The 12,151-nt window shown below is 62.6% G+C and overlaps 1 protein-coding gene across 1 annotated transcript in view; it reads left to right on the top strand.

The window, feature by feature from the left end:
* Positions 1 to 12,151, top strand: part of BICRA (BRD4 interacting chromatin remodeling complex associated protein) — a 79,791-nt gene that overhangs the window by 65,942 nt on the left and 1,698 nt on the right. Inside the window, 11 exon segments of the mRNA XM_047077741.1 lie at positions 6,919 to 7,413; positions 7,416 to 7,463; positions 7,465 to 7,557; positions 7,711 to 7,891; positions 8,204 to 8,313; positions 9,054 to 9,106; positions 10,400 to 10,548; positions 10,684 to 10,778; positions 10,996 to 11,098; positions 11,693 to 11,790; positions 11,792 to 12,151. Of these exon segments, the coding sequence (XP_046933697.1) occupies positions 6,919 to 7,413; positions 7,416 to 7,463; positions 7,465 to 7,557; positions 7,711 to 7,891; positions 8,204 to 8,313; positions 9,054 to 9,106; positions 10,400 to 10,548; positions 10,684 to 10,778; positions 10,996 to 11,098; positions 11,693 to 11,790; positions 11,792 to 12,151 (1,785 nt within the window).

Genomic DNA, 12,151 nt, shown 5'->3' with positions numbered 1-12,151 from the left:
ATCCCCATTTTACAGGTGAGGAAGCAGAGGCACAGGGCGAGGCAGTCGCTTGCCCGCGGTTCCCCCAGCCGGTAGGGCCTGGATTCGAACCCTGACGGTTTGTTGCCAGAAACACCCGAGGGATGCAGGAAGCCAGAGCCGAGCGTGAATCGCGGGTCTGCTTCGCGTCGGGGGCTCCGAGGTGCAGCTGACTCATCTGCAAAATGGGCACGAGGCCACCGGCCTCACGGGCGCTCGGCACGGAGCAGGCATTCGGGGAGCAGATACGTGCCACGAAACAGTGGTCACGGTGCTGTGGCTGACCTTGGAGAAGAGAGGAGAGTGTGCACGGAAGCTGGTTCCCAGTCACACACACACACACACACGGGTCCGCACCGTGTAGGCGGGCTGTGGCTTTTGTGCCTACGAGAGCGCGTGGCATGATGGGAGGTTCTGGACAGACGTCTGTTGGCTGAGCAAGTAGGTGGGTGGGCGGGTGGGGGGCTGACCCGGCGGACAGGCGGGCGAGCGGACGGACTGGAGCATGAAAGCAACACGGAAACGTCAGCCGGGTCCCGACTTGCGATACGCGTGCACGTTCGTGTGCCAGGCCCGTCCCCAGGCTGGAAGGCTGCCGTCAGGTGGTTCTTTCGTGCGGCCCCCGTCCCCCGGGCACCTGCTTCGTGGCCAGCCTTCCGCAGGGACGTCCGGGTGAGGGGATTGATTTTGTCGTCGATACCCCGGCTCTTGAAATTGCCCCTTGAGGGGGCTGTATCTTCAGGGGGGAAACGCTGACCATCCCACTCAGGGAGCGCAAAGCCTCCCGTGTATTGTTTATAGCGGGCTCTGGGGGAAAAAAAAAAAAAGCCACCACCCTTGTCGCCGTTATTCAACAAGCGTTACTCGCGTGTGGTTTAAAAAATTCAGTTTGGGGCGCCTGGGTGGCTCCGTCGGCTGGGCATCCGGCTTCGGCGCGGGTCGCGATCTCGCGGTCCGTGAGTTTGAGCTCCGCGTCGGGCTCTGTGCTGACAGCTCGGAGCCTGGAGCCTGTTTCGGATTCTGTGTCTCCCTCTCTCTGCCTCTCCCCTGCTCGCTTTCTCTCTCTCTCTGTCTCAAAATAAACTTAAAAAAAAATACAGCTTACAAAGAAAAAAGGGTATACGGTTAATTTCAGCGAGCCTTCCTTTTTGTGGGATTTCTGGCCCTTTCCGCATATAGACCCCCCCCCCCACCGGCAGTTTCTTTGTAGAGTGCCATCTTGTGGCGTCATAGGGCAGGCACCGCAGACGTTTGAGGCCGGGTCGTTCTTCATCGTGGGGGGCCGTCCCGTGCACTGTGGCGCGTGGGGTAGCATCCCCGGCCTCCGCCTCCTTGTTGCCAGGAACACCCCTTCTCCAGTTGGGACAACCATGGAGATCTTCAGGGGTTGCCGTGTGTCGCTTGGGGAACCGAATCACCTGGGCTGGGAACCGCCCCTGTGCACTTGGCCAGCATCCCTCGTTGTCTGAACTTGGACCCAGGGAGATGCGAGAGCCCGTGTGTGTGCGAGGCAGGCACCTACTTTCCCTTTGCGTTTACACACAGAAGCGCCCCGTCCTGTTCTGTGTCTTGCTTTGCCCCCCGTTCAGCGATACCTCTCGGACCCCTGACTTGTAGGCTTTTATTTTTTTTTTAATGCTTCTTTATCTTCAAGAGGGAGAGAGAGACAGAACGTGAGCAGGGGAGAGGCCGAGAGAGAGAGAGAGAGAGAGAGAGAGAGAGAGAATCCGAAGCAGGCCCCAGGCTCTGAGCTGTCAGCACAGAGCCCGACGCGGGGCTCGAACTCACGGACCGCGAGATCGTGACCTGAGCCGAAACCAAGAGTCAGACACTCAACCGACTGCGCCACCCAGGCACCCCTCCTCCGTTCTTTTTAAATGCTGGTCACAACCCCACTAAAATGACCGGGCTGGTCACAACCATTAACCAATAGGCACTGGGTGTGGTTTGAAAACCGCCGTCCAGGAGAACAGCCGTGGGGCAGTCATCAGGCGTGGGGACTCTGGAAACCCCACCCTGCCCCTTACAAGGCTGCGACCCTAGCCAGGTGACTGACTTCTCTGTGCGTCAGCTTCCTTCCCTGTAAAACAAGGGTGATGATAAGAGCATCTACGTCACAGGGTTGTGGTGAGGAGTAAGTTCATACGCGTTAAAATGCTCAAACGGGGTCAGGCGTGTTGAAAATGCCACAAGGTGAAAGAAGACGGGCAGACGCTCCGTAAAGGGCCAGTAGTAACCACTTGGGGCCTTGCGCTCTCTGTCGCGGCCCCAGAGCGCACGTAAACGAGTGAGCGCGGCCGTGTTGCAATAAAACTTTATTTATGGACACTGAACTTTGAATTTCCTATTATCGTCACCAGTCACAAAATGTTCTCCTCCTGATTTCTATGCCACCATCTAAAAATGTAAAAAAAAAACAAAACAAAACAAAACAAAAAACAAGCCTCTTCTTAGCTTGTGGGCTATATACGGAATGATAGGCCAGGCAGGCCAGGCTGGCCCCGTCGGCCCGTGGGCCGCAGTGCCCCGTAGTTTCGTTATTTATTGACGTGGTTCCCTGTTGGAGAGAATACCGAAGGTGGCTTCCTGGGCAAACAGCGCTTCTATAAATATGCCGGTACCCAGGCTTTGCACGGTGGTGTGAAAATGCCTGCAGGGTACGTTTCTAGAAATGGGACTTCTAGATCAGAGAGCGGATGCGCTTCCCAAGCATTTTATGGAAGGCGTTGAAGCGATTGTGCCTTCGTGGGCTTTTGCCCGTGAAGCCTCCTCTGGTGGCTCCTGGCCAGGCCGCGGGATGTTCCGAATTCGGCACGAATGCCGTCTACATCTGGGCAGTGGGGCTCTCCTGGTGAACGGTCCCCTCGTGTGGTAGTTTTTTGAAACATGACCGGAAGACTCGTTTCGTGCCGATTTCGAGAACTTCTAAAACACGGAAAAGAACGAAGAAGGAAAATAAGTCCGTGCAGGGGCCGCCGGTAACATTTGGGGGGGGGGGGTGTCGTGAAGTTTTCTTTCAGCCTGATATTCTCCCCCAACCCATTTCAGACATTTTTTAATTCGGGGGCGACTGGGTGGCTCAGTCGGTTACGCGTCTTGATTCTTGATTTCGGCTCAGGTCACGATCTCGCGGTTTTCGTGAGTTCGAGCCCCTCGTCGGGCTCTGCGCTGATGGCGTGGAACGAGCCTGCTTGGGATTCTCTCTCTCCCTCCCTCTCTCTCTGCCCCTCCCCTGCTCGCTGTGCCCCTCTCTCTCTCAAAAAACAAACTAAAAAATAAATAAAATAAAACATTTCCAATTTTTAGCGTTAGGCGTTCTGTGCACGTGGCTCAATCATCCGAAAGCAGTTCTTAGCGTTTTAGAGCCCCGTCCCAGGCCTACCTTCCCAACCCACCGGCCCCTGCAGGAAACCACAATTCCTTATTTGGCCTATAGACTTCCGTGTTCCACGCGTGTGCGGCCGGGGTTACGTGTGGATTTACGTTTCTCCCCCAACTCCGACCGCCCAGAAGGTAGCACATTCTAGGCCCGTCTTGGCGGCGGGCGGAGAGTTTTCTGGATCCCTTGGTGCAGCTGGGAAGTGTTCCTCCGTATTCCTCCGCAGGGATGGACGTGAAAATGGGTCCACGGGGCGCTTTTGGTGTGCATTTCTCTGGTTACAAGCGAGGTTGGGCATCTCTCGAAATAGATGAGCCTCTGTGTTTCCTTTTCTGTGTGGTGTCTGATCATGCCCTTTGCCCCTTGTTCTCGCTGGTTGTTAGTGATTTCTGGAGGCTGTTGGCATATGCTCTGAATTACAACCATTTTCCCCCGTGTTATCATTTGTTTTTTTTTTTGACTTGGTTGGGGAGGGGGGGGGTGCTGTGTTTGTCTGTATACATATATTTTTTTCATTTTTAATGTTTATTTTTGAGAGGGAAAGAGACAGAGTACAAGCAGGGGAGAAGCAGAGAGAGAGAGAGAGAGAGAGAGACACGGAATCCGAGGCAGGCTCCAGGCTCTGAGCTGTCGGCACAGAGCCCGACGCGGGGCTCGAGCTCACGAACCGTGAGATCATGACCTGAGCCGAAGTCGGACGCTCAAACGACTGAGCCACCCAGGCGCCCCTGTATTTGTCTGTATTTTTAATGAGTAGGGGACGAATATTTTTTTTTTAATTTTTTTTTTCAACGTTTATTTATTTTTGGGACAGAGAGAGACAGAGCATGAACGGGGGAGGGGCAGAGAGAGAGGGAGACACAGAATCGGAAACAGGCTCCAGGCTCTGAGCCATCAGCCCAGAGCCTGACGCGGGGCTCGAACTCCCGGACCGCGAGATCGTGACCTGGCTGAAGTCGGATGCTTAACCGACTGCGCCACCCAGGCGCCCCAGGGGACGAATTTTTTTTAATTGTTATTTTTAAATGTTGAAAAAGGATTTGAAACATACAGCAACGTTCTAGGAACTGTAGAGAACCCATGGGCGTTCTTTGCTCTGTAACAGGATGTATTAGTTATCTGTTGCTGCGTAACAAATTGGCCCCCCACACTGAGCGGCTTTAACCAATAAGCATTAACTTACCTCACATCGTGAGGATTGGGAATCTGGAAGCAGCTTAGCTGGAATCTGCTGGCTCACGGCCTCTCATGAGGAGGTCAGTGAGGGCTGCCGTTATCCGAAGGTTTGTCGGGGCGGGAGACTATGCTTCCAAGGGGGCGCGCTCACGCCCCCCTGGCAGATGGCCTCAGCTCCTCCCCACGCAGCCCTCTCCAAGGGGCACCTTAAAACCCGCTCCAAGGTTTGCTTCCCCCAAAGTAAATGATCCACCAGAGAGTCCCGGGACGAAAGCCGCGGTCTTTTCTAGAACTGCACCTTGGAAGTGGTGTATGCCCATCTCCGCCAAATCTGTTGGTCCCAGAGACTAACCCTGGGACGAGACCCAGGGTGGGAGGAGACCGAATAATGAGGAGGGAGGTGGGCATCGGTGGGGGCCGCCTCGGAAGCTTGGCTGCCGCCCCGATGTACCCGTCGGCAGCGTGCTATGTTCTCTTTATCCTCCGTTCTCTCGAGGTGTATCCGTTTTTATGCTGAAGCATATGCGTCTCAATCGCAGACGTTCTCCTTTCCTCCTTAATGCCTCAGCCTTCGAGAACAAGAGTGTTCTCTGACTTGACCGCCGGCCCAGTTACCAAATGCAGCAAATTGAGCATTGAGACAGAACCATTGTCCATGGTGCATAATTTATGTAGCCAGTTGTCCAGCGGTCAGGTAATATGTTCCTCTCCTTATTTCCCTCAGCTTGCCGGCCGTCGTCTGGCCACCTTGCTCGGCTTCCCGCCTCACTTACTTGGGCTTCTCGAACCTGCTCTGGCCACGTGGGTTGTTTTCCCCGGTTCTCTGTTGTAAATACTCCCCCAACCATTCAGCAAGTGCCTGAATGGTTCCCGTCCCAGATTCCTAGAGGGCGGCGTACCAGGTCCAAGTCACGACCCTTTCAAAGCCCCCAGGCCAGGGGGCCCACCCGGGCGACAACCTCACCGGCCCCGTGTGAGAGCCGAGGGCCTCTCGGATCTCTCCTTAGAGGTCGCAAGCCTTCGGGGAGGTGTGGATTGATTGGTTTGGGGGGGGCTTTCGGTTTGAACGGCGGGACGTTCTTCAGGGCCAGCCTCGGAAGGGTCCAGGGCGTTGGAGCCTTGACATCATGAGTCGGCCCACGTTGGGGGCTCAAGGCAGAGAGCCCCGGCTTTGGAGCCTGGTAGCACGGGTGGCCACGGGAAGTCCCCTGAGCCCGAATCCTTCCCCATCAACTGGGAAGTCACGGGGCGGGGGTGAGGCAGGGGGACTCGGGACCAGCCCGTCTCGGCTCCCTGACCTCCGTTTCCCCCGCGTGAAGTGGTTTCAGCGTCTTCTCTGCTTTCAGGCCCCTGGAGGGACCACGCGTAAGTGGTGGCAGGTGGCCGTCCGTGCGTACATCCGTGTGGGCTGTCCCCGGGGTGTGGACCCCGTGACAGCAGAAGGGGGCCAGTGCTGGTGCTCGCGGGTTAGACGGGGGCTGCCGGGGTCGTGATTCCGGGGGGGGGGGGGCGGAGGGGACAGCGCAGAGGCGCTCGGTCGGAGGTGTGTTTTAGGCCAGGTCACCGTGTACGTGTAACAGACCCGCGCCCGGACCGCGTGTGCCCGTCTGAGAGACACAAACACACAGGCACACGCACACGTGGCCCCCCGGGCGGGCCCGCAGCCACGGCCACACAGGCACACGGGGGCAGAGGTCGCGGACACTTAGAGGGCCCACGGCTCTGGGCCGGCGTCCAGAGGGACCTGGCCCTGACCCTCAGTTGCCACCCTCGTCCTGGGCGCTCTGGGGCCCCCAGCCCCCCGTATCGGTGCTGGTGTCCGTGTTCCCGGCTCAGCCGGACGGCCAGGCCCCTCGGGGCTGGCGGCTGGGATGCCGCCCCTGTCCGGCCGCCACCTTCCCCTTTGCTGCTCTGCTCGCGCTCCCTGGCCCCCCTGCCTCCCCGCTGGGCAGCTGGTGTGGTGCCCCTGCCGCCCGCCCGCCCGCCCGCCGTCACCACTGCTTTCTCCGCTGCTGCCCCTGAACCCTGCAGAGCTCCCCCGCGTGTGGGGGGAGGGGGGAGGGGACCTCCAGGGAGGGGGTGAGATCAGAGGAAAAGGGACCGAGGTGGGGTGGGGGCAGGTGGAGGGGTGGGGTCGGGGGACCCGTAGGCGGGTGGAGCGGGCTGTTCGGAAACGAGAGGCGGGAAGGAGAAGCCGTGCCGAGTCCTTTCTGTCGAGACAAGGGGTGGCTCAGGAGGAGGTCGCTTGGTGGGGGCGGCTGGGGTGCCCAGCGTACGGGGGCAGCGGGAGCCAAGGTTGGTTCTGACCCCCGCCCCCTGCCCTCTCCCTCCCTCCCCCTGCCCAGATCCCGGCAGCGGCTCCACTCAAGGGCCCAGGCCCCTCCTCGTCCCCGTCACTACCTCACCAGGCCCCTCTGGGAGACAGCCCCCACCTGCCCTCCCCACATCCCGCCAGGCCCCCCCTCCCGCCCGCGCCTCCCGCCCCCACTCCCCGCCCGCCCTCCCAGCCCCAGAGCTTGTCCCGCCCGCCCTCAGAGCCCACCCTGCACCCTTGCCCCCCGCCCCAGGCGCCCCCGACTCTGCCCGGCATCTTTGTCATCCAGAACCAGCTGGGGGTCCCGCCACCGGCCGGCACCCCGGCCCCCACGGCCCCAGGCCCCCCCCAGCCCCCGCTGCGCCCCCCCTCCCAGCCCCCGGAGGGGCCGCTGCCCCCGGCTCCCCACCTCCCGCCCGCCTCGGCCCCCTCTGTCGTGGCCTCCACGGACGCGTCCGCCAGGCTGCAGGCCCCGACACCGCCTGACTTCCAGCTGCAGTTCCCGCCCGGCCAGGGGCCCCCACAAGTCCCCCACGCCCCCCTCCGGCCCTCCACCTGGTCCCTGAGCCCGCAGCGCCCCCCCCCACCGCCTCCTCGGACCTTCCAGATGGTGACCGCCCCCTTCCCGGCGCTGCCCCAGCCGAAGGCTCTGCTCGAGAGATTTCACCAGGTAATCGGAGGCAGGGACCAGCCCCGCCGCCCACCCCGCGAGCCCTGGCCTCCCCGCACAGTCTTGACGGGGAGACCCTCCCCAGCCCTGGCGCCCGGCCGCCGCCACCCCTAGGTGCCACCTACCCCTCAACCACCTGTCCCCCGTCCTCAGGTGCCGTCCGGAATCATTCTCCAGAACAAGGCCGGGGGAGCCCCCGCCGCCCCGCAGGCCTCCGCCAGCCTGGGGCCCCTCGCCAGCCCCACCGCCTCGGTGCTGGTCAGTGGGCAGGCCCCATCCGGGACCCCCACCGCCCCCAGCCATCCCCCTGCCCCGGCACCCATGGCCACCGCAGGTAGGGGAGAGGTAGCCCCACGCAGGAGAAACGGGGGGGGGGCTGAAGGCGGGTGGGCAGGGGGAGGGGGTGCGGGCCGGGGCAGAGCTGTGGGTGCGTGAACCAAGGGGTCACCCGGACCTCACTGGACAGGGAAGGTGCAGGAGGAAGGGCTGTCTCCCCTGATCCGAGGGGGCACTCAGTTCAGGGCTAGGCCGGGCTACCGAGGCCAAAGAACCAGAGGAAAGTGGGCATGGGCTTGGGGGTCACAACGTGGAGGGGCCTTTGTGCCAGTGACCCCTGAGCCCGGTCTGCCCCCACCCCCACCCCCAGGCCTCCCTCCTCTGCTTCCTGCCGAGAGCAAAGCTTTTGCCAGCAACCTCCCGACCCTGAGCGTGGCCAAGGCCGCCGCGGCTGGGCCGGGGAAGTCTTCTGGGCTGCAGGTAAGGGGCCACCAGAGTGGGGGGCGCTCCAGGGCCAAAGCAGCGTCACCGGGGAACCGGGAAAGGGTCCGGCGGGACAGAGGAGGCCAAGCGACAGGTGCCCAGTCTGGGCGGGGGGTCCAACACCAGGTCAGCCCGGTGGGCGCCTGTGAGAGCACGAGACGGACGGAGAGCCACAGACCCCGAGACAGAGCGTGATGACAGGAGTGATGGCCCGAGTGGGTCCCTGGGGGCGGCAGCCGGGAGAGGTTGAGGCTGGAGGAGGAGGGAAGGGTCGGGCAGTCGTGCCATGGGGGGCCCAGACTGCAGGGGGGCAGAGCAGTATGGGGGAGATTGAGGCAGAGACGGTCTGCAGGAAGTGCAGGGGGGAGGGGGGAGGAGGGAAGGCAAGAACACAGCCGGTGGAGGGACCAGGATGCCAGTGTCTGGGAGGGCCTCGGAGGCCAGATCGCTGCCGGTGGTGGCCGAGAGGGAAGTGGGGGCGACTCCAGACAGTCAGCAGGGTCGGGGGGAGGCCGATACCCACGCTGGAGAAGGGGCGGGAGAGAGCCAGGCAGGTTCGGGGTGACAGGTGGCACGTCCCGTCCCGGGGCCGGGACCCCATCGCGGGGGGTCGGGCGGGGGTGGGGGGGGGCATTGGCCCGCTCACCTTTGCCAAGGGCCAGGTAGAAAGGGGGTCTGGGCGCCGAGGGCAGGCCTCTCTGTGCCGATACCTCTCACCCGCCGGTCTCCTTCTGCAGTACGAGAGCAAGTCGAGGAAGCCCCCCACCCTTCAGCCCAGCAAAGAAGCCTGGTGAGTGGCCGCCCAGTGCCCCGCCCCCAGCCTTCCCCGAGGCTGGGGAACAGGCTGTGGGGACCACCCTTCAGAAGGGGTTAGCTGTGTGATTTGGGGCAATAGGATTCTCCCGCAGACCCTCGGCTTCCTCTCTAGAAAATGGGGTGGGAGTCGTAGCGGTCACAGGGCAACGGGTGTGGGTTCCTGGACGCTGGTTAAGACGGGCGGGGGTTAGGGGCGCCTGGGTGGCGCAGTCGGTTAAGCGTCCGACTTCAGCCAGGTCACGATCTCGCGGTCCGTGAGTTCGAGCCCCGCGTCAGGCTCTGGGCTGATGGCTCAGAGCCTGGAGCCTGTTTCCGATTCTGTGTCTCCCTCTCTCTCTGCCCCTCCCCCGTTCATGCTCTGTCTCTCTCTGTCCCAAAAATAAATAAACGTTGAAAAAAAAAAATTTAAAAAAAAAAAAAAAAGACGGGCGGGGGTTCGAGGGAAGAGGTGGACGGGAGTCCAGGTTGGTGCGTAGATCGTTGTGGGTCCGCGGGGCTGTTCGGATGGTGTTGGGGTGGACGATGGGGGGCCTGGATGGGTGTGGGGGTGGATAGAGGGACATTTGGGTGGGCGGGGGGGTCTGGGCGGGCGATGGGTAGACCTCGGGTGCTCGCCCGCATGCTCTCTGTCGTCTGCCCCCCCCCCCCCCCACGGCAAGTGTTTATCAGGACTCAGGGCCCAGACAGGACAAGGATCCCATGAAAACACAGGAGAGACAGTCACACCATAAAGCGATATAAGTCACCGCTACGGGCTGTGGTAGAAAACAGCCCTGGAGAGAACTGGATCCCTCCTACCCGCCCACCTCCCAACCCCGCCTTCCCAGGGTTGCGGTTGGGACTGAGGCAGACTGGGGACATGCTGACCCCTGGCGGCAGGAGACGGTAGAACAGTAGAGCCTGGGAGGATGCGCTCCAAGCCCTGGCATCAGGCTCCCAGCCCTGCCTCTCCCTCGCCGCGAGTCCCCTGGGTGGAGGAAGGTCACTCCTCTGGGCCTCGAGTCCTTCATCTGTAGAGTGGGGACAGTGAGCGCGCCTATTCCCTTGGGCTGTTGCCAGAGTCCGTGAGACAGAACGAGGCTGCTCAGCACGCATTAGGACATTTCCCCGGTTGTGGGCACTGGGGGGCCGGGGGCTGGGGGCCGGGACCTGGTTTCTCCCGGCCTCACCACCAGCTCTGTGTGTGTGTGTGTGTGTGTGTGTGTGCGCGCGCGCGCGTGTGCCTGTGCGTGTGTGCCGTCTCTCCCCACCCCACCCCACCCCCCAGTTTCCTGGAACATTTGCACAAACATCAGGGCTCCGTCCTGCACCCTGACTACAAGACAGCCTTCCCCTCCTTCGAGGATGCCCTGCATCGCCTCCTGCCCTACCACGTCTACCAGGGTGCCCTCCCCTCCCCCAACGACTACCACAAAGGTGAGCCCCCCCGCCCCCCACCCGGGACTCTCCCTACCTGGTCTCTAGCGTGGGGAGGGGCGTGGGGAGGATCAGCGCGAGCCCCGCCCCCCCCCCCAGCGTCTGTGCCTCTGGACCTCGTCTCTTCTTCCTTAGTGGATGAGGAGTTTCAGACGGTCTCCACGCAGCTGCTGAAACGCACCCAGGCCATGCTCAATAAATACCGCCTTCTGCTCCTGGAGGAGTCCCGGGTAGGGCGCTGTCCCCCTTCCTCCCCGGGAGAGACCCCGCCCTTTTCCCCTTGCCCCCCCCCCTCCCCCCCCCGCTCTGGGCAGGGTGGAGGGAGGGAGGGAGGCTGGTGGTCAGATCCCAAGAAGGACAGTTTGGAATCTGCTCCCAGCCTTCTGGGTTTGCCCCCCCCCCGGGCCCTCCCCCTCCTGGCTGCTATTCTCTCTTCTCCCCCCTCAGAGGGTGAGCCCCTCAGCCGAGATGGTCATGATCGACCGAATGTTCATTCAGGAGGAGAAGACCACTCTTGCCTTGGACAAACAGCTGGCCAAGGAGAAGCCCGGTGGGTGGGGAGGGGAGGGGAGGGAGGGGGAGGGCGAGGTGCCCCCCAACTGGTGCCCCTACCCTGGAGTTAGACGGGGTTGGGGAGGAAGAGAGGTGCGTGGCCTTACCTTCCTCCACCACTAGGAGGCGCCCGAGCCTCGCCTCCGCGCAGTGCCTGGGTCTAGCCTGACCTGCCGGCTCTGAGACCAGAGAGAGGGGAGTTCGTTTCCTTCATCACTGTGTGTCTGTTGCACTCCATCCTGGCAGAGAGGGGACCCCCCCCCTCCCCGCAGCCACCAGGAGATAGAAAAGCGGGGGAGCGGAGCCAGGACTAGGGTGAAGTCAGCAAGGCGGCTGGGTGACACAACGTAAGGGCCATTCACAGCGGCCGACTCCTGCTTGCACAGCAGGGGGACTTGGGAATGGCAGGGGGCGTCGTAGCCACCCGTGTGTCCGTCCCGAGGGTCTGATGAGCCGCGGCCTCAGCCCGCGGCCCCGCGGCTGGTGGCCGCGGGCTGCTCGCCGCACCGGGGCTCCCCCTGGCCGCGCCCTTGCGGGGCGCCTCGCGCCTCTCCTAACCCCCGCGCGCTTTCTCGGCCCCCTGGTTTTGCAGACGAGTACGTGTCTTCCTCGCGCTCTCTTGGCCTCCCCATCGCCGCCTCTTCCGAGGGACATCGGCTCCCCGGCCACGGCCCACCGCCGTCCTCGGCGTCCGGGGCCCCCCGCCCAGCCCCCTCTGCACCTGCCCACCAAGCTGGTGATTCGGCACGGAGGGGCGGGTGGCTCGCCTTCCGTGACCTGGGCTCGGGCGTCCTCCTCCCTGTCCTCCTCCTCCTCCTCTTCCGCCGCCTCCTCCCTGGACGCCGACGAGGACGGCCCGATGCCCTCCCGCAACCGGCCTCCCATCAAGACCTACGAGGCCCGCAGCCGCATCGGCCTCAAGCTCAAGATCAAGCAGGAAGCCGGGCTCAGCAAGGTGGTCCACAACACGGCCCTGGACCCTGTGCACCAGCCGCCGCCCCCCGCCGCCCTCAAGGCAGCCGAGCCCCCGCCCCGGCCGCCGCCGCCGCCG

This window comes from Lynx rufus, unplaced genomic scaffold (assembly GCF_022079265.1).
Source record: "Lynx rufus isolate CCGP_SWC_20201006 ecotype Redwood Valley unplaced genomic scaffold, mLynRuf1.p SCAF_16, whole genome shotgun sequence".
In the NCBI taxonomy this organism is placed as follows: domain Eukaryota; kingdom Metazoa; phylum Chordata; class Mammalia; order Carnivora; family Felidae; genus Lynx; species Lynx rufus.
The sequence above is the reverse complement of the archived record's forward strand: the minus strand, read 5'-3'. Positions and strand labels throughout refer to the sequence as shown.